At 38.3% G+C, this 25,230-nt stretch overlaps 3 protein-coding genes across 3 annotated transcripts; 1 reads left to right on the top strand and 2 right to left on the bottom strand.

The window, feature by feature from the left end:
* The first annotated feature begins 3,118 nt into the window (after positions 1-3,118).
* LOC137714381 (uncharacterized) lies at positions 3,119-4,932 on the top strand. The gene is made up of 5 exons (XM_068453613.1): positions 3,119-3,262; positions 3,823-4,044; positions 4,138-4,234; positions 4,397-4,536; positions 4,714-4,932. Exons 1-5 carry the CDS (start codon positions 3,119-3,121, stop codon positions 4,930-4,932), a joined length of 822 nt encoding a protein of 273 aa, XP_068309714.1.
* Positions 4,933-7,190: 2,258 nt separating this feature from the next.
* On the bottom strand, positions 7,191-12,779 carry LOC137715768 (uncharacterized). Its single transcript, XM_068455113.1, has 10 exons — positions 12,491-12,779; positions 12,286-12,357; positions 12,117-12,209; positions 9,975-10,056; positions 9,458-9,514; positions 8,889-8,953; positions 8,709-8,804; positions 8,337-8,423; positions 8,169-8,249; positions 7,191-8,072 (listed from the first exon to the last, which is right to left on the bottom strand). Exons 1-10 carry the CDS (start codon positions 12,587-12,589, stop codon positions 7,353-7,355), a joined length of 1,452 nt encoding a protein of 483 aa, XP_068311214.1. The 5' UTR covers positions 12,590-12,779; the 3' UTR covers positions 7,191-7,352.
* Positions 12,780-14,270: 1,491 nt separating this feature from the next.
* On the bottom strand, positions 14,271-19,244 carry LOC137715254 (ruvB-like protein 1). Its single transcript, XM_068454509.1, has 12 exons — positions 19,012-19,244; positions 18,235-18,423; positions 17,958-18,089; positions 17,709-17,858; positions 17,339-17,494; positions 16,600-16,734; positions 15,584-15,649; positions 15,395-15,501; positions 15,075-15,174; positions 14,839-14,930; positions 14,691-14,760; positions 14,271-14,575 (listed from the first exon to the last, which is right to left on the bottom strand). Exons 1-12 carry the CDS (start codon positions 19,099-19,101, stop codon positions 14,486-14,488), a joined length of 1,377 nt encoding a protein of 458 aa, XP_068310610.1. The 5' UTR covers positions 19,102-19,244; the 3' UTR covers positions 14,271-14,485.
* Positions 19,245-25,230: the final 5,986 nt, after the last annotated feature.

The following is a 25,230-nucleotide window of genomic DNA, read 5'->3' as shown; positions in this document are numbered from 1 at the left end:
TGTATGGGTTTTGACTGGAGTTGTGTTGACCGTCATTGCTTCCTTGGTGGGTTTCCACGCAGCCTTATCCACCTTGGGCCCCAAAACTTTGTCATTCTTGTAGTCGGTGATCTGTTCTTTCTTCCCATGACGGGTGATGCTTAACTCCATATCATGGGCGCGGGTGGCTAACTCCTCAAATGTTCGTGGTTTGATGCCTTGAAGGATGTAGTGTAGTCCCCACTGCATGCCTTGAACGCACATCTCAATGGCAGAGGTTTCAGAAAGCCGATCTTTATAATCCAGACTTAAGGAGCGCCATCTATTTATGTAGTTGATGACAGGTTCATCTCTCCACTGTTTCGTACTGGTCAGCTCTAGCATGCTTACAGTACGACGAGTGCTGTAGAAACGGTTGAGGAATTCCCTTTCTAGCTGGTCCCAACTGTTGATAGACTCGGGTTCGAGGTCGGTGTACCAGTCAAAAGCGTTACTTTTCAGCGAACGTACGAACTGTTTGACAAGGTAGTCTCCCTCTGTCCCAGCATTGTTGCAAGTTTCAATGAAATGGGCGACATGTTGCTTCGGGTTGCCTTTTCCATCGAACTGCATGAATTTTGGGGGCTGATAACCCCTTGGCATCTTCAAAGCATCAATCTTCTTGGAGTAAGGCTTTGAGTACAGTACGGAGTCATGCGAGCTTCCTTCGTACTGTGTCTTGATAGTGCTTGCGATCATCTCCTGTAGCTGCTGGATAGAGAGAGATTCCATGAACGCCGTTGCTTGGTCTAGCTTCAGCTTCTCTTCGACTTTCTCCACTGGAGGCTCCTCTTCTTCGTCGACTTCTTTCTTTAATAGGCCAACATTTGGGTCGACTTTCACGTCGGGCAGCGCATCTAGTTGGTTGACAAGTGCGGCAATCTGCAAGTCCTTCTCTTCCACAGTCTGTGTAAGCTTTGCAATTGCTTCGCTCATCTGAGCCAGTTGTTCTTCAACAGAGGTGACGCCGATGGTCATGACTTGTGCAACCAATAGACATGACTTTCCTTCAGACATCCATAGTGCTGATGAAGAACCCCATTGGCCATTTTGGGGTGTCATCTTGTGTGCCTCAATAGCATGCTTTGGTGCCCCCATCAAGGTCAGGTGGATGACCGACTCGTGCCTTTGATGCTGCTCTTGCTTGCTTAGCAGTACCAACTTTGCAGCGGCATGTTGAGAAGTGGTTGTGGCACCAATGGATGCTCCATTTGTGGCGGAAGTGCTTATGCTTCTTCCCTTGGTGGTTGCAAGAACGGCTTGTCCCTTGCTTGATGCCATTGATTTTGGAGGTGTGCTTTGGTTGTTGTCAACTCCGTAACCATGCTCCTTCAACTTCTTTTGAGTCTCGGTGAGGTCGCGATCTTTGTCGTTGACGGTGTTTGAAACCTTCTTTCCAAGATTTGAAGAGGAGGCAAAGTCATGCCTAGCCTTTGACATGAGTTCGTAGGCATTTGGGTTAAAGCCTTCTTCGGTCTTCTTAGTTGGAAGAGAGCTTGGTTTCACTTTGACGCCATGCTGTGCCTCCAGACAGTTGATGAGTCCGGCGGTTTGCAAGTTTTTCTCCTCTGCAGTCTTTATCAGCCTTGCAACTGTTTCCTTCATCTGAACCAGCTGTTTTTCAATGGAGGTAGTGCCGATAGTCATGACTTGTTCTTTGTTTGAAGCCATGGACTGTGCTTGAATATCTTGAACGGAGACAGAGATGAGAGGTAGAGATTGTCCCACTGGGCGTGCCAAATTTGTGAACACGAAAGATTCCTTGAAACAAGAAACAAGAATAACGTGTACAAAATAATATTTTTGTGTTTATGATTTTGGGGTTACGATCTCTCTCAAATTTGGTCCTCTGATTCTATCTTCGTAGGGTGTAGGTTTGTGGATGAGTTGTTGATCCAAAGGGCCGTCGGGGCTTGATCTAAGGATGAACAGTTGATGAACGGATCTTCAAGGGGCGTTGGGCTTGATCTTGAAGAATGGGTGTATGGATTTCTTCAAGGGCTTTTGGGCTTGATCTTGAAGGTTGATGGATGAGCAGATCTTCAAGGGCTTTTGGGCTTAGTCTTGAAGAACGATTGGATGTGTGGATTTGTTTGTGCTGTTGATCCAAGGGGCCGTTGGGGCTTGATCTTAGGATGAACGATGATCACTTTCTTCAAGGGCCGTCGGGGCTTGATCTTGAATAATGGTTGTGTGGATTTCTTCAAGGGCTTCTGGGCTTGATCTTGAAGGTTGATGGATGAACGGATCTTCAAGGGCTTTTGGGCTTAATCTTGAAGAACGATTGGATGTGTGGATTTGTTGAGGTTGTTGATCCAAGGGGCCGTTGGGGCTTGATCTTAGGATGAACGATGATCACTTTCTTCAAGGGCCGTCGGGGCTTGATCTTGAATAATGGTTTAACGAAGAACGAAGAGAGCTTTCTTGATCCTTCGGAATTCTTGGGAATTTGGATGGTTGGAAGCTTTGGAGTTTCAAAGCTTCAAGGATTTGGGGAATTCTCTTCTAATTTTGGAGTAGAGAAATGTATTTGTGAATTCCTTGATGCTTGATACCTTGATGGAGAAGCCTATTTATAGGCTTTGAGAATGAATCACCACCACAAAATATTTTTTTCCTTTCCAAGCACCATTGCCTAATTTTCCCACTTAATGCAATATTGAAATTGAAGTGGTGTAACTTATGGCCTAATTTCCCACTTAATACCATTTTAAACTTGAAGTGGTCTAACTTATGGCCTAATTTCCCACTTAACACCATTTTAAACTTGAAATGTGTATGCTTTGTCATTGCCCAAATGAGAAAAACTTACTTTGATCCGTAATGGATTGAAGTGTGCTTGCCTTGTCATTGCCCAACATGAGAAGAAAAACTTGTTTTGATCCTCAATGGATTGAAATGTACTTGCCTTGTCATTGCCCAAAATGAGAAGAAAAACTTGTTTAATCCTTTAAGGGTATTTCTTCCTATTTTGTTGAGTCACACGCCATGTGTACAATTTGTACCACACGTGGCGTATGCCATGTATGCCTTGACACGTCAAAACTTTAATGCGTTGGTGAACATTTGTTTTACTGAAATTTTGATGTCTACACATTCCATGCTAATTTTGTCTCCCAAAGGGAACTTTCTGAAAGGGCCACGGCGTTTCATTTATGATTCTAGATGGGGGAAGAAGCTGGAATGTCGAGAGATTATCACGAATGCTTGGAGGAAATCGGTGGAGGGTTCATTAGCGTTTAAGGTATGTGAAAAGCTTAAGGGGACTCATCACCATTTGGGAGAGTGGAAGAGGATCAAAAACCGAACTCCCAACGCCGTATTGTGGAGCTTCGTGCGGAGATTAGGAAGGGGGTGGTGGATGCGGGTGTGCGGCAAGACTATATCAGTGGGAAAGAGAGAGATTTGGAGGTGGCTATTAAGGAGGAAGAATTATATTGGAAAATGAAATCTCGAAATACGTGGCTCCGAGAAAAGGACAAAAATACTAAGTTTTTTCATGCTCAAACAACTCAACGGAGAAGAAGTAATTGGATTTTGGGTTTAAAGGATAGCAACGGAGTATGGCAAAAGGAATCCGTATGTGTACAACAGATTGTAGTTAATTATTTTACCACATTATTTCAGTTTGGCAGTGCTCGGTTGGAAAGGGAGGTGGCGGGTTGTGTGGGAGGAAAGGTTGATTATAGGCAAAATGCAGAACTTATTAGGCCATGTTCTATGGATGAAATTAGAGATGTTGTGCACCAAATTCCAGCTACTAAATCTCTTAGTCCTGACGGTTTTACGGCTGGGTTCTTTTAGGATCATTGGGAGGTGGTGGGGGACGATATTATCCGGACGGTGCAGGCTTTTCACCACTCGGGGAGGTTGTTACAGAAGGTTAATCATACCCATATTGTCTTAATACCGAAGGTGAAGGCTCTGCGAAAGATGACAGAACTTAGGCCAATCTCGTTATGTAATGTTGTGTATAAGATAATTGCTAAAGTTCTAACAAATAGGTTGAAGAATGTGATGGACCGGGTTATTAGTGGCAATCAATTGGCATTTGTACCAGGGAGGCAGATTCATGATAACATTTTGGTTGTTCATGAAATATTGCATTCTTTAAAGCAGGGTGTGGAGGGCAAGGAGGGTCAAATGGCGGTCAAATTAGATATGGCAAAAGCATATGATCAAGTGGAATGGAGTTTCCTGATTGAGGTTATAAGAAGTTGGGTTTTCATCCACTATTTTGTACATGGATACGTGAATGCATCTCTATGGTGTCGTATAGTGTGATGGTGAATGGTGTTCCGTCGGGGTACTTCCGACCGGAGAGGGGATTGAGGCAGGGTGACCCATTATCACCTTTCCTTTTTTCTCATATGTGCAGAAACTCTATCAGCTTATATTCGAAAAAATGAAATGGAAAGGCAGATTAGCGGGGTGCGAGTGGCGCCTGGAGCAAATGCCATCTCTCATTTGTCTTTCGTGGATGATTCGATGGTGTTTTGCAAAGCAGATGAGACGGAGGTCAGGAACATAATAAAGATATTGGAGAAGTATGGTCAGGAGTCCGGTCAAATCATTAACTTGGACAAAAGTTCTATTTTCTTTTGGAAAGGTTGTTTGAAGAAGAATAAAAAGCGTATTGTGTCGAGAACGAATATTCAAGCAAGAGACGACTTTGGCAAATATTTGGGGATCTAGGTAGATTTTGGACATTCGAAGAAGGCAGTATTTGAATCGGTACGACATGGCATTGAAAGTTGCATAGATGGGTGGGCGGAGCAATTTTTGTCGCCGGCAGGGAAGGAAATATTGATTAAATCAGTGGCAATGGCGATGCCGAATCATGCTATGGCGTGTTTTAAATTGCCAGTGACCACGTGTAAAGAGATGGAGCGAGTCATTGCTCAGTTTTGGTGAAGAAGTCAAGCGAAAATCAGGGGATGTCATTGGGTGGCATGGGATAAAATGATTGTGAGTAAGAAGGTTGGAGGTTTGGGTTTTCGAGACCTTATTGGGTTTAATTTGGCTATGCTTGATAAAATTAGTTTAAGGGTGTTGTGGAAGCCAGATTCAATGCTTAGTATGGTGCTTCGGGACAATTATTTTCCTAATTCATCTTTTCAAGGGACAAGTCAGCAAAAGAAATCATCGTTTAAACCGGTGCTGAGGAATATGGATCCTAATACAAGGGAGTGTGAGTTGATGACAGCGGATAGGCAGGGATGGAATCTGGATACGCTTGGGATGGGAATGGCACCAGAGGATGTTGAGTTGATTCGATCTATACCGTTTAGTCGACATGGGTGTGAGGATAAAAGAATTTGGCATTATACGAAGAACGGGGTGTAAACGGTGCGGTTAGGATATCATGTTGCAATGGAAATGTTGAAAAATGGTGAGTTTGGAAGGAAGGGGAGTGGGATGGCAAGTTCTTTGGGTTTATTGGGAGGGACGTGGAAGAAGATATGGACTCTCGCTGTTCCGCAGAAACTCTGATTCTTTATGTGGAAAGCTGGTAGGAAGGCTTTGGCAGTTAGGCATAATTTGGAACGTAGGTGGATCCGAATAGTGAATAGATGTGAATTGTGTGAAGCAAGTGATGAAACTGAGGCTCATCTTTTCTTTGATTGTGAGTTTAGCTGTATTTTTTGGTTTGGGATTTGGAGGGATGGCAGCAGATTATAAAGCGTATGGAGAAGGAAATGGATGCTGATTTGATCTTGCAACATGTGGTCTTTGGCTTCTGGCGAATTTGGATGTGTAGGAATGAAATGTTTTTAAGGGGGTGCGGACGTTACCACAAGTGGCGGTGGAGCTATGGCAGCGGCATGTGGAGGAATATAAGAATGCTATGGATGTTACAGTGGGGGAGGGTGGGGCAGATGGGAGAGGTAGGAGGGATGGGGTCTGGTTGGGTTTTGGGGAAGAAATCGAGGAAGGTATGGGTGAGGGGTGGAGTATGAGGGAGGGGTGGGAGGTGGGGAAGGAGTAGTTAAGTGGCAGAAGCCGGCTTATGGGGAGTTAAAATTGAACTGTGATGCAGCATGGAGGAAGGACACGGGGGAGGGAGGGGTAGGGTGGGTACTTAGGGACTTTGTGGGAATCCCAAAGTTCATAAGAAGGGTAGGAGGTGGACGGTTTGGGGATGCCACCATGGCAGAGGCGGAGGTGAAGACGATTAGACAGGACCAAGAAACGATGGTAGGGAGGGAGGATTGGGAGGTTTGTACTAGACTGGTGGTGGAATCGAACTCCAAATGCTTGATCAAGATGCTAAACAAGGAGACCACGGTTGATGTGAATCTCGAGATTTATATCCAAGATATTTGGAGAATGACTAGTTTATTTCTGTTGATAAGGTCGTCAATGCAATTATGCAACTCATTCGATAGCGGCGTACGTCATCAAGCATGACAGGAGATTTGGCTAGGATGAATTAGGTCCTGAGTTTCTCTTTAATATTTTAGCAAAAGATGCAAATGTAACTGTTCATATTTAATTTCTAATAAATTCTTATCTTTCAAAGAAAAAGAAAAAATCACATTTTGGTTGTTACAAAAACGTATTTTGTATACTTAATAAACTATTAATCAAAATAAAATTAAAGTGCATATCCAGGACACTATCTTTTTTTACACAACTTTTGACATAAGTTTGTGGGACTCACTCCGCAACATATTTCAACGATCTGAACCATCTTATCTTTTGGAACATCATTCATAAATCATCCTTACAACAAAAAAATAAAAAATAAAAAATAAAATAAAATTTAGACAAATCCAAAACCATTAAGACATTCATTTATAATGAAGAAAATGGACAAATATGGTTTTACAAAGAAACCCTATCCCTTAATTCAGCAATCATATAGTATCATATTTGTGTGACTTTTTCCAGACATAATCTCTGATAGAAAACCTAAAAGATAGATGGTTTGGATTGTTGAAATATATTACGAAGTAAACCCCACAAAAACTTGTGTCTTGCCCAAAAAATGGTGTCACGACAACAATGATGGTGGTGATGCTCATGGAAAAGTGGTGTTGAAAGCTAGTCCAAAACCCTCTATCTCTACTGATAAATGCTCAAAGATTGTTATCTCTACAGCGGTAAAAATCAAAACTTGACGGAAAGGAATGCAAGTAAATGGTGAAAAGTTATCGAACGAAAAAGGGTAAATGGTAAAAAGTTACCAAACACGTTATACTCTTTTGCTTGCACATCTGCAACTCCAAATGTGCATGAGTTTAACCAAACTTGCGGAAGAGAAGGGGCCCAATCTGCACGCTAGCTCAACACAAAATTTCATGGGCACAAAGCATCTACCTCAACAATCATTAATCATCACCCCATGTCGATGGCCCACCTGTTCCAATTTCATCAACAGGCGACGGATGCAGTGTAGAACCTGTGGAGGGACGGTTTTTAGCTTTTTTACTCTTAGAAGGGAAGGTTACTAAGCCACCCAAGTCCCTAACCTTGTCATTAACCTTTTTCTCACTAGCAACCTCAGCATCAACAGAAAAAAGCTCCAAAAACGGTGTATCTGCATCATCAATAACATCAAGTTCACCTTTTCTCCCCTTGGATTTCTCTGGTTTCTTTCCAACCTCAGCATTATCTTCTGTGTCGGCTGGACTCTTTTTCTGCTTCTTCTGTTGCAATGCTTTCTCAAAATGCCCAGCATTCTCCAGATTACCAGGATCATCTTCATTTTGCATATGATGTATGCGGTTCTTTTTCTTGACAGAATCTCTTTTTTCATCCCCCTCGACAACAACGTCATTGTTTGAGACATTGTCTTTTGATCCCTTCCTTTTCCGTTTCGATTTCTTTGTATCAGAATCACTAGCATTTTCAATACCACCCTTAGCTTCACCCATTGCATGATGTTTGAAGTCTCTCTCCTTTGGCTCTTCTGTTTGAGTTTCTTGCTTGTCAGCAGCATTAAGTGTAGACTTATTAACTTCATCAGCTCTAGCGCCCTTTTCACTCTTGATGTTTTTATCTATAGGTCTTGCGTTGAATACATGGAGGTTCGGCAACATCTTTTTAATCTACAGTGACATTGTTTGTATAAGTATATTTAACAACGGTAATCTGGAGTCAAAATAGAGATCTAAAAAAGAAAAAACTAGGACAGCAACTAGTACCTTCTTTACTAATTTATCCTTTTCAACAACAGGGTTTCCTTGCAGATTGAGATTCCTCAGATTTACCAATGAATTGATTATCTATCTCAAAATGCAACCGAGAATCAGGGCCACATAAAATTCCAAAGACAAATAAAGAAAGAAAAGTTTCGGCACGTTGGATCTAACCTTCAGATCTGACCATCTTGTGATCACATTATTACCCAAGTCCAAATTCTGGAGTTTCTTATTAAGAGCCAACTCGGTTGGGAGACCCTGAGTAGCATGCACAGAGACAGTAGGTGAGTAAGTGAGAAAGAGAGCATCATAGTGGGAAAAACCAGACAAAACATATCAAACCTAGCTACTTGAACAAAATTTATTTTCAACACTGAAGTGAAGAAATAAACAGTAGAAGAAATCACTGCGTAATCATGGAAGAAAATAATTACACTAATTGAGTAATGTTGGAGGTAATTACAACAACTCGGTTTTTTTTTTTAAATCTACAATTGAGATAACATGCTTTCCGACAGGTATACCAATCAGTAGAAAACAAACCTTAATATCATTATGAGCAAGACGGAGCTCTTTCAGTTCAATACAGAACTTGAGTGAAGCCTCTATAGTCTGAAGTTGGCAGTGAGATAGAGAAAGCTGGAACGAAGAAAGTTTCGGGGGTTTAGCTGAATTTAAGTGAAATGACCACCAAGGACAATCAACCACCAGAAAAATGCTTACCTTTGTGATAGATTTCACCTTCTTCAGAGAATCACCAATGTCACGGATCGGATTTTTAGAAAGAACTACAGAGAAATCAAAACTTTATTGCTTTGCATCAATCATGAACAAAAAATATTATATTATTTCTTGATAAATATGAATCATGAATAAGAATAGCAGGTAAAGAACAAACCAATGGAATATGAGGTTATCAGCTTTGTAGTGTCAGAAAAAGAAAATTGGGGAAATTGTGGCTTTTCATACAGAGTTATTCTGAACAAAGCTCCACCAAGAAATGGAACAAACTAATAAGAAGCTGCTATCTAGGTGGCCCCATACATGTTAATAAATTTCGAAGTTCACCTCTAAACAAAAGTAGCTATAGAAAGACACCAAACTCTTATATACATTTACATTCACTCCATGAAAGTATCTCTACCTCATGTTTTATCTCCTACCATTTTTCATTTCAAACAAAATAAAATAAAAACAGTCGTAGAGGTACAAAATTGGTTATCTTTATAACAATAAAAATACAAGTAATAAGTCATTATTGAATACAGGAAGAAAAACTTTAGAACACATACCAAGAGTGTTTAGTTCTCTCAACGGTTCAAGTCTGCAAATTGAAGCAATCTCATTATCTACAAAACCCAGAAGATAAAATGAGAAACAGGGAAAGAGAGCACGAGAGATAGAACTTTAAGTAGTTACTGGTATTTAGTTATCCTCTAATACTACTATTCACTATAATTCGCCCACTTGACTTACAATATCATGAATTTAAGCTATTCCTCTCTTACATCATAATGGTTTCTTGGGTTTGAAGCCACTGCTTTCTTGATCTTATCATTGCAAGAAAATGTTCTCACGGTCCTACTACCATGCTAAAAAGGTTTGCTATTAAAAGAACATTCTACTATGGTGTCATTAGTACTACTAGCCTAGCTTTTGTGGGTGCCCATTAGTTCACTTGGATATCCCCTTTTGTATGTCTTTCCATCTCTAATTTGTTTCACAAACATCAAAATGTAAAGGAGAAAAAAGGGGTATTTTAGCATGAGCCCATATGGTATTCCTCAAAACATTCGAACAAAAACTCACCATTCAAAATTACTGCACGTAAGCCCACAATAGATTTGATCTCATCCATCGCCTGAAGTTTATTGTTGCCAGCATTTAACACCTGGTTACAAGATTGAACAAAGTGACTCTAGAACCCAAAATGTGGATTTATTGATTATAGAATTATCCTGAATTGGTCAATAGTCAATGATTTAAAAGGAATGAAGGAACTCAAATAAACAAATTTCTACAAATACAAACTATCAGCACTCTTGTTTGTACGCTGTCTAAAAAAGTGTCTCTAGGAAGGGGAGAAACAAAAATGTAAAAAAGGACCAACCTCTATCGCGGCCTGCCTTTTACTTCTCAGATTTGGAGAAGCTGAGAGTTGTTTAAATATGTTATATCCTGGAAAGTCCTTAAAGATCCATTTCCCTCATTTTTTCCCCTATAAACAGATACAAGCAGGGGAAAACTAGAGAAATTTTTTTGCTTCACTTTTCTCCTGTTATTTCTCCTCTCCTAAGTGTCAACAAAGACTTCAAAACACACCATCACATCCAATCCTTCCAACTGATAAAGCATTTTTTTTTTTTTTTGTTCTTATACTTTGTCTAATCTAGTCATAAATTTCCTTGTGTAGTATAATTATTTCATCTTTATTCACTCTAGTTTTGAAGTGTTTTCTATCAATTTCATTTATTCATCTGGAGCTAACCCTCCTCATACTACAGGAGGAAGTAGGGCTGGAAATTTTTCCAGAAAATCCCAAACTAAACCAAAAAAATCTCAATCACATACCAAAAAATTCCCAAACCGATAATACCAAAATTTTTGGGATTCATATTGAACCGATCCTGAACCTTTCGGTATGGGAATCGGGGATTACACATTCAATGGTTGGGGAATCCCGAACCGAACCGAAAATATATATGTATATTTATTTTGGTTGCATGCAAGTTGAATGTTGAATTTAAGTAATTTGAGAGTAGACTATATTAGAAATAGAAGTATGAAATTAAGTACTTTGGAACTTTGGAACATCAATTTGACTTAATAAGAATGATTTGGTATTTCAATTGGTAAGAAATTTCAAATTGTTAAAAGGTAAAAAGCCTAAATTTCATATGATATGAAATTGGGCAACAAAATTTTAAGCCAACGGCCCAAATTTTAGCCCACAACCCAAAAATCTCAAATTTGTGGCCAAAAGCCAAAACGCAATCCCCATCCATCCCGAAATACCGAAAATATTTTGGGAATACCGAAATTTTGGTTCAGGATTGATCTTCAAATTCCCGTCTCGAAAATTTTTGGTTTGGGATTGGGGATCCCATTTTCGGTTTGGGATCCCATAACGAACCACCCCTAGTAGAAAGTAGCTGACATGAGGTCTATGATTTATCAAGTTGTCAACCCAAGCCAATGAAGCCACAAAACATAGCTTCTTGGAGTAGGGTTTGACATACTTTACATACAGATTTTAAATCATCTTTGGTATGTAAACGTAGTACAATAGCACTAATATCAACATTTTTTGTCTTAGAAGATTTCTATGGTTGCAGCACACATGAGCCTTTCATTCAAAAACATATCAAGCATGATAACAATACTACATGTCGTTGAAAGATATATTTTTGAATGAAAGACCCATGTGAGCTAGAACCCTAGGTATAAGCTCTTATTCTTATACATGCAAAAGGGCATGTAATCAATAGAAAGGAACTTAATATATTTGAATTGATTGCTCTGGGAGCATCACTGGATCACTTAGTCCCCATGATTTCATGCTTTGTGCTGTCTATGAAACAATTTGTTCATAAAACATAAGCAAGTAGATGAGAAAGATAATTATTAGGTTAAAAAATCCAAACAATTCGATGGGACAAAAAACTTGAACACCATTACGACCATATGTTTATCAAATTTACAGTCTGAACAACAAAGAGTACGGTAGCATAAAATACCGCCTGACCAAGTTAGACCAATTGAAATTTCAAAATTTCCCCCCAAATGAGCTTTACTAACTAGTCCAGGCTACATGAAGCACTACCCTAAACAAAGTTCGACATCCATATTCGACTAATATCAAGTAGCTAAACGTGTATCCTCAAAATATTTACATTCTTCCAACACCCACATTTTGATTAAAATCATAAGTAGGAAAAGGTTGGTACTTACAGTGAGCTTAGAAAGTCCCTCAATTCCTTTGAGGCTCTGCAGTTTATTATTCGCAACGGATAACCATTTTAAATTGATACATGACTTCAACCCCTGAATTTCAAGCACACAAATTTAGCTTCAACAAAATTCACAGCACAAAAACGAAGACGGCTTACCGATCAATTACCTCGAGAGAAGTGAGATTGTTGAAGCTGAGGTCGAGCCTCTCCAAGTTGTTGAACTCGCCCAAGCACGAAACCTACCCATTTTTTGGAAATCACAAATTAATTTTATCCATAAAATGAAATTGTAAAAATTGATGATAATCCAATACAAAATGAAGAGAGAGGGAGGGAGAGGAGGGAGATAGAGGAAAACGACGTCGTACGTACGTCGGAGAGAGCCTTGTGATTGAGCTTGAGGGTTGAAATGGAGTTGGGGTCGCGGGTGTTGTTTTCCTTGAGCACCTGCTCCAAGCTCAGACGATTCATTGCTTCTCTTCTTCTACGCGTTTTGCTTTTGGTATTTGCAATTGCAATGTAAGCGACTTCTTCAGTCTTCACGTTGGGATTAGGGTTTAGGGTTTAGGTTTTAGGGTTTATGGTTCGGTAATCTGTGATTAGGGTTTTGGAATAGTGGGGTGATGACTTGCGTGTGTTTTCATCTGTCTCCATTGCAGCTCCGTTCTGGGCTTTTGAGTGCTCCTGTTGGGCCTGTCTCGTCCTTGTGTCTGTTTTCAGTGTTCCGAAGTATAGAATATATCTGATTTTTAATGGTAATATTGTTGTATATAAATGCAAAATCAAAATTTAATAGTTAAAATATTTAGAGTATTGTATACTTCAGAGCATCATAAAATTTTGGGTCTATTTAGACTAGAAAGAGTTTTGGTTTACACTACAAATTCGAATTCACTATTGATTGCTAGGTACGAAGCACTTTTGTATACAAAAGCACTTCTATTAGGACTGCTTTCATTAATGAGATTTTGAAATTTTTATTAAAAATATAACCGCAACTTGAAAAAACACTTTGGGAATACTTCCTAAAAATGTATTTGACATGTGCTTTTTCAAAAATCACTTTTATCACTTTTAACTTTTTTTACCAAATACAATAAGAAGCGCTTTTAACCCTTCCATAAGTAATTGCAAAGAAATCTTAATGCACTTGCAAGGGGACGAAGTTAGACCTTGCAAAATGTTGTGTTTTACGAGTCATGCGATATTCGTTGTGTCAAATTATCCTAAATTCAAATCTAACTCATTTAACTTATCATGCACAACTATATAAACAAGTTAGCATATCTGCCATGGCATCCTAGCCTAGTTTTTATTGGGTAATGCTATCCACACTCATTCTTCTACTTTTTACACACACCTCAATTTTTTACCGTCCGATTAAATTTTTTTTTTTTTTTTTTTTTGTTAAACGATGGATTTTGTTAAATTAGGTGTTAAATTAACCACTAACGGGGTTTGAACCAATGTCGTCATACAATGGCTCAACTCCTTTCCACCACTGTGGTAAAGAGCCACTTACATCGAATTAAATGAATTAAAGATGATCAAATGATAGAAATTAACAAGAGCTGTACAGATGGTAAAGAAAGGTGCATGGATAGCACCATCCTTTTTGTTTTCCATTTTCTGTTTTTGTTCGTAATTGGAATGCATTTTCTAAAGATAGCAACAAGCTGATAGGTTAAACTCCTTCCACAACGAGGCGTTACGTCTCTTGAGTTCATATACGATACTTGTTAAAATCTATGATGCTTGCCCAACAAACTACAGCCACAAGGAACCTAATTTCCATTGTTATCGACTCAAAACTCGACGATGAACAACCACCACAGGACGGCCAAGTGATTGAGGATGAATTCCATGCACGTATTCCTCACAGCATGCCTTAAATTTGATTCATGGCACTGGTGAATCACACGATGATCACCAGGAGGAGGAACAAAATTGTGACTTCCGTGCAATGGTTGTATACAACATGATTCTCATTGCTGCTCCTCATGCCGTCCGACCAAATATCGTGAGAAAGATGTATACACCCATTGTATTCAAGAATTTCATGTAAATGAATGAAACACGCAATTGCTTACGAGAACCCTGTCTGGTCTCATGACCAATAATCGACTAAACAAGAAAACAAGTTACAAGTCAATTAAAATTACCTACACCGAGTTTTCTCATTTGAAAATTGCGAAGAATCTCTCACGCAGATGTAAGATACACACATTACTCAGATCAGACGGAAACTCAAAACCATTTACTTAACCAATGTGTCTCACTCAAGCCAAAGTCAGGGAAAGTGAAGATAGTACCAAATCATGCTACTTCGAAAACCAAACTAAGACTTCTAGAGAAACTGTTCAGTACTTATGTAATGTACTTTTCCTGCTGCTCTTGAAGAACCTTTGCCGAAGACTTGGCATCCAGATATAGCGTACCCACCTCCTCTAGGTCAGCCTACAGATCATACAAAACAATAACGCACTAATTTCGTGGACAGTGAATGATAAATCTTCAACAGCTCACTTCAAGCACATATAATAAGTAATAACATGGTCAAATCTGTAACTACCTTGCATATTTTGTCTCTGCCGTTCATTTTTGCCACAATGCTTGCAGGCGATAAGAGCTGAACAGCATGCCTGATGAAACAATAAATAAAGTAAGCACCTTCAGAGGGAATGAATTCACAGCCATCAAGTCTAAAATTTCCGCCAGACCTTAAAGATGATTTTTGTCCTATCTCTCCGAGGTAAGCCAAACTGTCGTCATCTATAGCCAGTTCCTCTACTTGTGCACGAATTACTAAGATCTGACTCAAGCACCAACCGGTACAGTAATCAGTAGTTTGACACTTACACGAAAGGAAAACAAAAATAGTAGTTTGGTACTTGATAAGATGCTCTGTTGTAGAAAGAGAAGTTCTAGACAATAAGCAAATGGAAATGGTCAAGACCTTTATCATCTCTTCAAGACCGTAAGTCTGTGTTCGGATAATCACCAACCGGTCCAACAAGTCAACGGGAATTCCATGAGGACTAGCCATATCAGTCCCTCTGCACAGCAACATATTCATGTTTAAAAAGCAAGAAATTATAATTACAGTGAGCATACCCAAGGAACATTACAGTCAGAAAACTGAAGGTTTCTAGGAAATTTTTGTACAATTGGACATGGAAAGAGAGGCATTGCCTGGGTATATGCTTTTATACTGACATAACGGTAGTATCTCAGAAGATATTGTGGTAAATGCCTGTATGATTAGAACTCTCATACCTTACATTGCAAATTCCTCTATTGGTGGCAAATATTACGATTGGAGATAACGAGCTCTCCAAAGCACGGTTCAAGTACGAAAAGCACTCCATATCCAGCATATGTACCTATTGTTCAAGTTTTAAAAATATAAGTAATTTGGAGAAATGAAAATACTTATAAGGAATTTGACTTGGATAAGAAAAGAACCTCATCAATGAACAGAACTCCAGGTACAAGTTCCGCTACACCTTCATCAATATACCGGTTAACAACCTGCCATCAATTAAAAGTAAATCAAGCATCTTCTTTTCCTTTTATTTCATAGATAACAAAAATATTAATAGAAGGGGGAAAAACTACTATATTGGTGCAACCTATGTAAATTATTTCAATTAGTTATAATTAGTATTTTAAAGAAATTGATTTAAGATTTAGGGAGAAGAAATAAATAATTTTTACTTCTTCATTGTGAGAAAAACCTGAGTGCACAACTAAAGTAATTTGAATGCTCCACCACAGACTAGATAAGAAAGAAGTTATAACGCAAAATTAAAAGTTGAAGTTCTAAACTCAGTATGCTTCATGAACCACCTCACCCCACTTCTACACATGTAATTACTAGAGAACTCCCTCACACGCACTATTGTTCCTTTCCTACAAATATACCACTTTCAGTAACCTATCACAAACTTCCTTGCTAGACTGCCATCACCTCCGCCAATAAAGGCCTTCCTCAATAAATTTCAAATAAAGGGGATAAATCCCTAGCAACAGACCTTCCTCAATAAATTTCAAATAAAGGGGATAAATCCCTAGCAACAGACTATTTCAGGAGCAAGCAGTTCAAAACATATGCCAATTTAATCCATATGAGGAACTAAGAACACTAGGAAGTTGGGAAAGGACATTAGCTGTTTCTATTGATAGCAGAAGTTGGATTGACTTAAACATGCTTAGTGTCTAATTCATGTAGAAAATAGAGAAACAAGTCATCGAGCAAGATTTAGATGGAATTTAAAGCTGATGTTGATTTGACTTATAACATGTCTAAGGCTTGGAAACTTTTTTTATCAGTTTACTTCATTAGTATTTTTCAGCAGGTTTCTCCAACTATATTGAAGAATTAGCAAGGAACATTGGTCACATGGAAACCATATATTTGGTTCCTATCACAGAAAAGACATTAAGTTGGGTCAAAATTTCCTACACGAATACAAGATTACCTTATTTATTTCTTGTCGCAACTTGTCAGTAATTTCTGTTTTCCTCGGCTTCATCATTTGACCCATTAGAGATAAAATGTCTTGCCCACCTTGAGGCCGCGCATTTGCAGCATCCAGATCATGTAGTGTTACATCCTGTTAGCAAATTGTATAAGTAAACAGAAATTGAACATCAAGTGAAGATCAGAGTATATGTACACAAAAATTGAATTCTGTTAACAAAAATAGAGCATAATAGAAATTTAAAGAAAGAACGGAAAAAAAAATTGATCAGAACCACTATAGTGTTTATGGTCTTAGGAAGAGATACTGATAGATGGTAAGTTCACATAGTATTCCAAGAAAATATTAGGCGTCCAATGCAAGGAATTAGCAGGCCAAAAATCCTTAACAATTTCATTGGTGGGCTATATCCATCAAATGCAACTACTCAATTGCAGGTAAAAATAATTTAGCATGTTTCAAGAATCCAACTTCCTATATTAATCAAACAAAGAAACAAAAAAATGTATTATTAGGAAACATCTGCATCATGCAAGGATGATGCATATTCCTTTCGAAAAAAATTTACCATACAGCTAGAATCATTGACCAACCAGTTTGAGTAATAATCCATATAGTTACTGATAAGGCTGCTAGCTGATGACAAACCCAATCCTAGACTACGTCCGATAAAATGGATGCTATCAACATCAAAGAGGACATTTACAACAAAGAGTACAGATCACATAGCACAAACCTGCACAATCTCCTTCTTTTTGTGAACCTCTCCTTTTGGAAGTGGTACATACTCTTCTGCTTCCAGATCAAACTCTGTAGCAAAAGCATCACTTCTACCAACTCTTTTAACTGCTCCGCTATTTGCTTCAATGTATATAACATCACCAACAGCTACCTGCATGTTGTGTCAACAAAGTTGTACGAAAAGAAGAAATGACCCGAAATAGAAAAGCCACTTCAACATGACAAGCAACATGAGTTGGACATCGTTCAGACTATTTGCCATCAGTAGCTTCATATACAATCAAGAATACCAAGCAAAATTATATAAGCAACAAGACAAAACAAAAATCTTTCTATTCAACACAAAATAACTAATAGTACCTTACCTTTTCCTTAATCAATGCATCATAAATAGTGGGGTCCAACTTCAGTTGCTTGGTTCCTTTAACAGTTTTTAATCCAATGATGACGTGACTAATGCTTTTACCATAACCACCGGTTACACTCTCTGTTTCTTCTGGTGTGAGTTCCGTCACCTAAAATGAGATTATCAAAACATCAAGAACCATAACCAACCTACTCATATAGCATTATCACACTATATTGACAAAAAATTGATATCGTTAGCAACTTGCCTCTCCTTCATACACCTCTTTATTTTCCTTGATACGTAGACCAATAGCCCGTCTAAAATTTTCCATTAAAACCTCAGTTTTCTTAACTTCTGATGAGTATACTTCTGATCCAACCATCGGGCAGAACGGAACCTGCATACAAGAACCATCAACCATTCATAATCATAATGAAAAAATCTATTCATTGTGGAATATGAATCAGAATATCCCATGAAACACAGGATAATCAGTTAACATTAGATATTAGACTACTGAGAGCAAAAAATGTGTGGAATACCTTACTCCCAAGCTCCTGAGATATTCCAAGAGCCAGCGCTGTCTTTCCTGTTCCAGGAGGTCCAGCAAGTAGAAGTGCCCGACCAGCCATCTTCTTCTGCCGTATCATATCAACAACAAGGCCAGAAGCTTCTCTTGCTTCCCCCTGACCCACAAAGCCAGCAGCCCACGCTATTGCCCTTCCATTGGCCTGGAAAGAATGAAACCGAAAAACCCATACAACATTGTCATTCATTCAGATGGACATCACTCCATAAACTAAATTTTTTTAAAAGAAAACAAATCATGGTTTATGCAGTATTGAAGTTAAACAAGCCCACATTAGTTCCTCGCACTTAAAACTTTAAATATACAGTCACAAACCATTTCTCTTCCAGCCAGAAGTAAATTTAATTGCTACAGTACAATCTATAAAACATAATCGAAAGATAAAGCACTGACCTTTGATTTAAAAAACACGCACACATAAGAACTGTGAGAGAATGTTACAGAAAACAGCATTGCAAATTCAGTGAACACCAAAGTAAAAAAAATGAAGCATCAGCTGCAACCCCTCTAAGTTCTAAACGTGCATTCTCAGTCAGAGTACTAATACCCTACAATTTCCAGCATATCACAGTGGAATTTCGATCAAATGTCGTGCACCAAACAAACCCTAAAACCCTAAACCCTAAAATCAAAGACAATTTTACAGCGGAAAAAGGAAGAAATAGTTTTGAAATACAGTACCAATCAATGCGTATGGAACAAAAAAATAGAGAGAGAGAGATAGAGAGACCTCAAGACCAAGGCCTTTGATGTGGGTGTGAGTGGCTATGCGCTGCTTCTTGGTAGTCGACTGAACCTCTTCTATCCTCACCTTGTCCATCTCTCCCTCTCCCTCTCTCTCTCTCTCTCGCTCTTGAATTAGGGTTTTTAGAGAAGAGAGTTCCAGTTCAGCTGTTGTGACCTGTGAAGAAGAAGAAGTTGGCCCTGTGTAATCGGACACGAGGAAGAAGAAGAAGAAGGCGACGTTATTTTCCTCTTCCTCTCTTATTAAATGGGCTAAAATTTCAGATATGAATTTTGGGCCGGGCTTAGAATTCAAATCAATCCATGGTACACAGGCTTTATTGATTTATTGGAATATTTTTTCTCATCACCATAATTATGGTGTATATTCATTGTACACCTTATCTATTGCGTGTCTATTTACTTAACTTTAGTTAACTTTCATATGAAATGTTTCTTTTTTATTTAAAAAAATTAATCAAGGTTAAGTGAAATGACACATGACAGATGATGGTGTATGGTATGCATGCACTACAATTTATAGTGGAGAGCAAAAATGCACCTTGATTTACTCCTTTTAAATTGGATTTTAATCTCACTTTATCCTTTTAAACTAGCTTTGTATCACTTTACTCCCTGAAATTGCAAAATTGAGCCATTTCACCCCACATACGTCCATGGTAGTGGCAGAGATTTGGCACTTTAAGAGGTTGAAGGTAGTCTGAAAAATTTCATATCTCACTTACCACAATAACTCATCTCTGTCAATATGGTATGAAATGCACAAGCTACACTTTCATTTGACGTCTATGAGACATAATTCACATAAATAGGGTGAAACGACTCAATTTTGGTTGTTTCAAGAGGTAAAGTGAAACAAATCCATTTTCAGGAGATAAAGTAGAGCGAAAATGCAGTTTCATGGAAAAATCACATCATTTTTGTTCACATATTTCGTCTTTTAATTTTGGTCATGATTCTCCTTTTATTTGTACAATCGGCTCAAAATAGTGTGTGCACCTAAAATAGATTAAATTGATAATCATTTATCACTAATAAATACAAATAAAAGGAAAACATTCCAACAACAAGAACAAGAAAACTTATTTGTCAATTCAATAACTAATCGATATTAATATCAACGTGAAGCTGTTGCACAACAAATTTATTCAATAGTTGATGACAATAATATTCTGCATTAACACATGTAACTCAGCTTTAATTTGATAATTAAAAAAAGGATAAATTATATTTTGTATCCTCGTTACAACCTCATACATCATCTTTAAAACATTACAATTTCATATACCAAATATGATTTAGTTGCAATTTTATACAATCCGTTACATAATCTGTTAGATTGGCTATTAAGTGATAATGTAGCAAATATGGGACCCAATTTTTAATGAGGTGGATGTCAACTTTGCGCCACGTGGATAATTTTTTTTATAAAATATAAGTTATAAAATATAAAAAATTATTATTATTTGAAATATTTAATAAATAATTAAAATGTCAAAAAAAAAAAATTCAACCCCACCCCACCCCAACACCCAACCCTCTTCTCTCTGATCAACTCCTCATCCGCTCCTCCACCATCCCCACACCTCTTCTCCCTCTAATCAACCCCCACACCTTATAAATTTTCATTTGTTAGCTTCTAGGATGGAGAGATCAACGAATATGGAGTGGGATGTGTATAGGTGGGGTTTCAAAGAAAAAAAAATTGACACCGTCTGGTTCCAGATGGATTCACAATTGAAGAACAAGAAGAACAGGAAGAACCCACCCACCTCAGAGCTATTGCCATGGCAGTGCCACCTTCTCTGTCGATCCGCCACCACACCCACTTTTCTCTCTCCCATGTGACGACTTAGGTTCCCTATTTCAACCACGGAGGCTTTCGATTTCAATTGATTCACGAAATTCTCAATTTCAAACCACGCCAAATTTGAATTGTTGGGTTTCATTTTATGCGATTTGGTTGTGGCCCTTGTGGGTGAGGGTGTGGTGTCGAGGGTTAATGGTGACAGTGAGGCGTGTTGTTGGTGGTTATGGAAGATGGAGTTGATCAGAGGGAGAAGAGGTGTGTGGATGGTGGAGGAGCGGAGGAGAAGTTGATTAGAAAGAAGAAGGGTTGGCTGTGGGGGTGGGGTGGGGTTGATTAATTTTTTTTTTTTTTTTTTATTTTGACATTTTAATTATTTATTAAATATTTCAAATAATAATAATTTTTTTTAATATTTTATAAAAAATTCAAAGTTGACATTCACCTCACTTAAAAACTAGGTCCCATATCTGCCGCATCATCACTTAACAGCCAATCTAACAAATTATGTAATGGATTGTATGAAATTGCAACTAAATCATATTTTGGGTATAAAACGTTTTAAAGATGATGTATGAGGTTGTAATTGCACTCATACTTGAGGGTGCAAAATGTAATTTACCCTTAAAAAAATCTTAGGCCAATATATGAAAAAGCTTTCGAGTGACAAATTTTGGTTTAATTCAAGTACAAAATTGACTAGAGAGGTTATGATTAGAAACGGATAAACTAATATTTACAAAAATAATATTGATGAAATAATAATACAATACACAATTAAATTATAAAAATATAGTACATACGATAAAACAAATGACAGTACTAAATTTAATACAAATACACAAACTCGTTGAGTAGACTAAGGCTTGCCCATTGTAATGTCATTAAAACGGATTTTCGTCTGCTCGATGTTTGTAGTTTGTTAGGTGTCCACTTCACTAGGAAGTACTTTCTATAAGTCAACAAATGCCGAAGACCTCCTTTTTTTTATAAGTTAACAAATTCAAAATCATTCCAAGATGCTTTGGCGCCTTCTGTGCGAACGACTTCTTCACAATCCAACTTCAGCAAAACTACTTCATGATAATCCTAGTTCTGTTGCTTAGTTATTTGTTAATTGGACACTTTGTATCTGATCCTTGTTTGCAAGAGATCTTTGATTAAAACCTTGTTCTTTTTCAGTTTTTGATTAAGGCCCTTGGAGTTTGTACACATCAACATTTTCTTGTCAACATATTTCCATGTCAGCTTTCTTTTTATTTTTCTAAAATATTTAATTTTTGTATTATTATCCCACACCACTTGCTATATTATTATTCTAGCCACCCTACATCTCTTTACACTCTTGTGCTTATTCCTCTACACGTAACTGAACTCAATTTTTGAAATTCATCATTATTATCTCTGATATGAATCTTCAAATTCAAATTTCGTCAAAATTTGAGCTGAAATCATATTTTATCCACCAGCGTTAGAACGAGCGCGGTTTGTTGCAGAGGAACTTGAAGAATCAACAACCATTCCGAGCTAGAATTCGAGATATTTTTTCTTTCTTTTTTTCAAATTGTACCCATAGTTCGATTATGCTGGTTTGTCCCTATTGTAAGATTTTTTGTGTCACAATTTGTGTGCCCATATTGAGGGGAAGTGTAGTATGGTTTTTGTGGCTTCAACACTTGGTTTTGCATATGGTAAATAAATGGGTAAATTACACTTTCATACCTCAGGTTTGGGGTCTATTTCAATTCGTTACAACATCTTCAAAACATTTCACTTTCATACCTTAAGTACTATTTTATTTCAAAATAATACCTCCGTTATATTTTCTATCCATTGATCTGTTAAATGCTGACATGGCTGCAACATATATGCCATATGGTTGCCAAATGTCTACCATGTGGCAAATAAAATAATTTTTTAATTTTCTTTTAAAAAACCTGAATTTTCTCAAAAAAAAGAAAAAAAATTGAAAAAAAAAAGGTATATTACACTTTCATACCTCAAGTTTCGGGTCTATTTCAATTCCTTACAACATCTTTAAAACATTTTACTTTCATATCTTAAATACTATTTTATTTCAAAATAATACCTCCGTTATATTTTCCATCCATTGATCGGTTAAATGTTGACGTGGCTGCCACATATATGCCATGTGGCTGCCAAATGTATGTGTGACAGCCCGTCCCGGACTTTTCGTACCGTAGGGGTGAATTGACGATTTTGCCCCTAGTATGGTTGTTTCGTTGTGTGGTTGTTTTTGGGTTTTGCTTGGCTGATTTTGGACCACACACATATCACACTCACTCACCATCTCTCTCTGCCCTGTCCCGAGCTCTCTCTCACTCTCCCTTTCCTATTCTTTTTGTACGGACGACACCCAAAACCCTTGAAACCATCACAGATCGAGGAAACAAATTACATATTCGTGCTCGTGAGGTCCTTAGGAGTTCAACCATACCCATTTCAGGTAAGGATACCTTCGTATTCACGTCGAACTCAGGATCCCCCGATTTGGTCACTGTTCATGCACACGTTAATTCTTGTGTTTTTGGGAATTTCAAGCTTTTAGGAAGCTTAGTGAGGTCTTTAGGAGGCTTGGGGTGGTTCGTTTAAAGGTTTTGGACATCGGGATCGTGAGTTACAAGTTTGGCCGGAGTTGGTGGTGTTTTTCTGACGAGTTTCCGTGGGTTTTAGTGCTTGAAAGTGGTATGGATATGTTCCTCTTGTTGTAAGCTTCATTTTGGTACCAATTTTGTGAAATTTGGTTGAAAAAAGAAGAAGATACAAAGTTTTAAAAATTTCCCGTTTATCCGGCGTCGGCAACGGAGCCGGAGTTTGGCTGGAGAAGATGACGGAATATTCAATCAGTTTGGATGGAATATTCTTAACGACGTTAACGGAATCCGTCAGAGTTAACGGAATATTCCTGACGGCGTTAACTGACGCCGTCAGTGTGCCAGGCACGTGCCTGCGCGTGGGCGGCGCGTGTGGCTATGCCTTGGTCGATGTGGGGGCACGTGCGGCATCGGAAAATTTTTCTAAAAATATAGGGATGTTCCTGAGGTTGAGCAGATCACGTTAGTGTATTCATACACCCCATTTAAGCATTGTATGAGAAGTTATTTCGTAAGGTTGGTTATGTGCTTTAAAATTAACGTTTTTATAGTTGTTTCGCATATAGGTGAAACTTATCCCAAGGACGAGCGCGGTCACTCAAGGCAAGGGGGTTATGACCCTTCTACATATCAGTGAGTAGGCTTTGGTTTTCCGTATATACCTATATACTTATGTTTTTCCCAGAAAGTGAATTGAAACGTTTATACGTTTATACGCCATGCATTATGTTTGCCGTTTGTTTATGCATTATTAGTAGCATATATATATATATATATGTATGTTGGTGCTGCAGACGCACAGGTAAGTGTCAGGTAAGTAATGGTTTATGTTTATGTTCAGTAGTGATTTGAGATGCATAAAGAGCTCATAACCTGTAACCCCGGTGTTAGTGCTCCCGCCCAGAGTTGGGCACAGTCCTTCACGTGATGTTCACCTCCTGCACCACACGCTTATCTTGGATCCAAGTTAGGTGCACAGTCCTGTCGTACGGACTACTTTAGGTGGTTCCGACTCGTAGGTGACCCACGATTATTCGCCCAGCCTTCACGTGATCGTAGCACTTGAGCGTACTTATTATACACCCAGTCCTGTCGTACAGACCACTTTAGGTGGTTCCAACTCATGTGCAGGTATAGTTAGTGAGATGGAGATTTGAGCTCTATATTCAGCCGTACAGGTCACGTTAGGTGACTCCAGCTGACAGATTACATGGCATTGTTTGTCATTACCTGCGTACTTGCATTTTACATCGAGGCATTGGCATGGCATATTTCCAAGCATGATTTATATATATGTATATATTCTATTTTTCTGGGAAGTATACAGGTTTTACGGCGAGGGGTTAGAACTTTGTTTTTGAAATGGTATTTGAAAAGCTTTGTTTTTGCCCACTCACGCTTTCTGTTTTGCGCCCCTTCAGGTTCTAGTTGGCTAGCACTTTTGGTGGCTCCCCAGAGGATTTTCCCGGCATATCTGACAGATTATCACCAGTGTAGGACCACCTTTGGGTGTGTTTATTTAGTGTTGTTTCTCTCAGACTGCACTAGGTCTTCCGTGCTCTGAACTTTGTTTTTCACACTTACGCTTGCACATGTATGTTCTTACTTTGTGTATAGCTGGTTTTTATTTATTCGTACTTTTATTATTTATTAGCTTCTGCACTGTGCACATGGTTACGTCACTTCCACGTGACAGCCAACATGCCCTGATCTCGGTCGGGGTGTGGCAGTTTGCCACGTGGTAAATAAAATATTTTTTTTATTTTTTTTAAAAAAACCTAAA

This window comes from Pyrus communis, chromosome 14 (genome assembly GCF_963583255.1).
Source record: "Pyrus communis chromosome 14, drPyrComm1.1, whole genome shotgun sequence".
Classification (NCBI taxonomy): domain Eukaryota; kingdom Viridiplantae; phylum Streptophyta; class Magnoliopsida; order Rosales; family Rosaceae; genus Pyrus; species Pyrus communis.
The sequence above is the reverse complement of the archived record's forward strand: the minus strand, read 5'-3'. Positions and strand labels throughout refer to the sequence as shown.

Coding starts and splice junctions, on each gene's coding strand:
- LOC137714381 (XM_068453613.1), top strand. CDS start 3,119: ATGCTAATTTTGTCTCCCAAAGGGAACTTTCTGAAAGGGCCACGGCGT. Junction 3,263..3,822: donor AGGGTTCATTAGCGTTTAAG/GTATGTGAAAAG, acceptor GGGTTCTTTTAG/GATCATTGGGAGGTGGTGGG. Junction 4,235..4,396: donor CCTGATTGAGGTTATAAGAA/GTTGGGTTTTCA, acceptor TCATATGTGCAG/AAACTCTATCAGCTTATATT.
- LOC137715768 (XM_068455113.1), bottom strand. CDS start 12,589: ATGAATCGTCTGAGCTTGGAGCAGGTGCTCAAGGAAAACAACACCCGC. Junction 10,057..12,116: donor AGGGACTTTCTAAGCTCACT/GTAAGTACCAAC, acceptor TCTTGTAACCAG/GTGTTAAATGCTGGCAACAA. Junction 8,805..8,888: donor AGGTGAAATCTATCACAAAG/GTAAGCATTTTT, acceptor TCTTCGTTCCAG/CTTTCTCTATCTCACTGCCA.
- LOC137715254 (XM_068454509.1), bottom strand. CDS start 19,101: ATGGACAAGGTGAGGATAGAAGAGGTTCAGTCGACTACCAAGAAGCAG. Junction 15,650..16,599: donor TGCGACAAGAAATAAATAAG/GTAATCTTGTAT, acceptor AATTGATGGCAG/GTTGTTAACCGGTATATTGA. Junction 15,502..15,583: donor GAGTTCTGTTCATTGATGAG/GTTCTTTTCTTA, acceptor CTTGAACAATAG/GTACATATGCTGGATATGGA.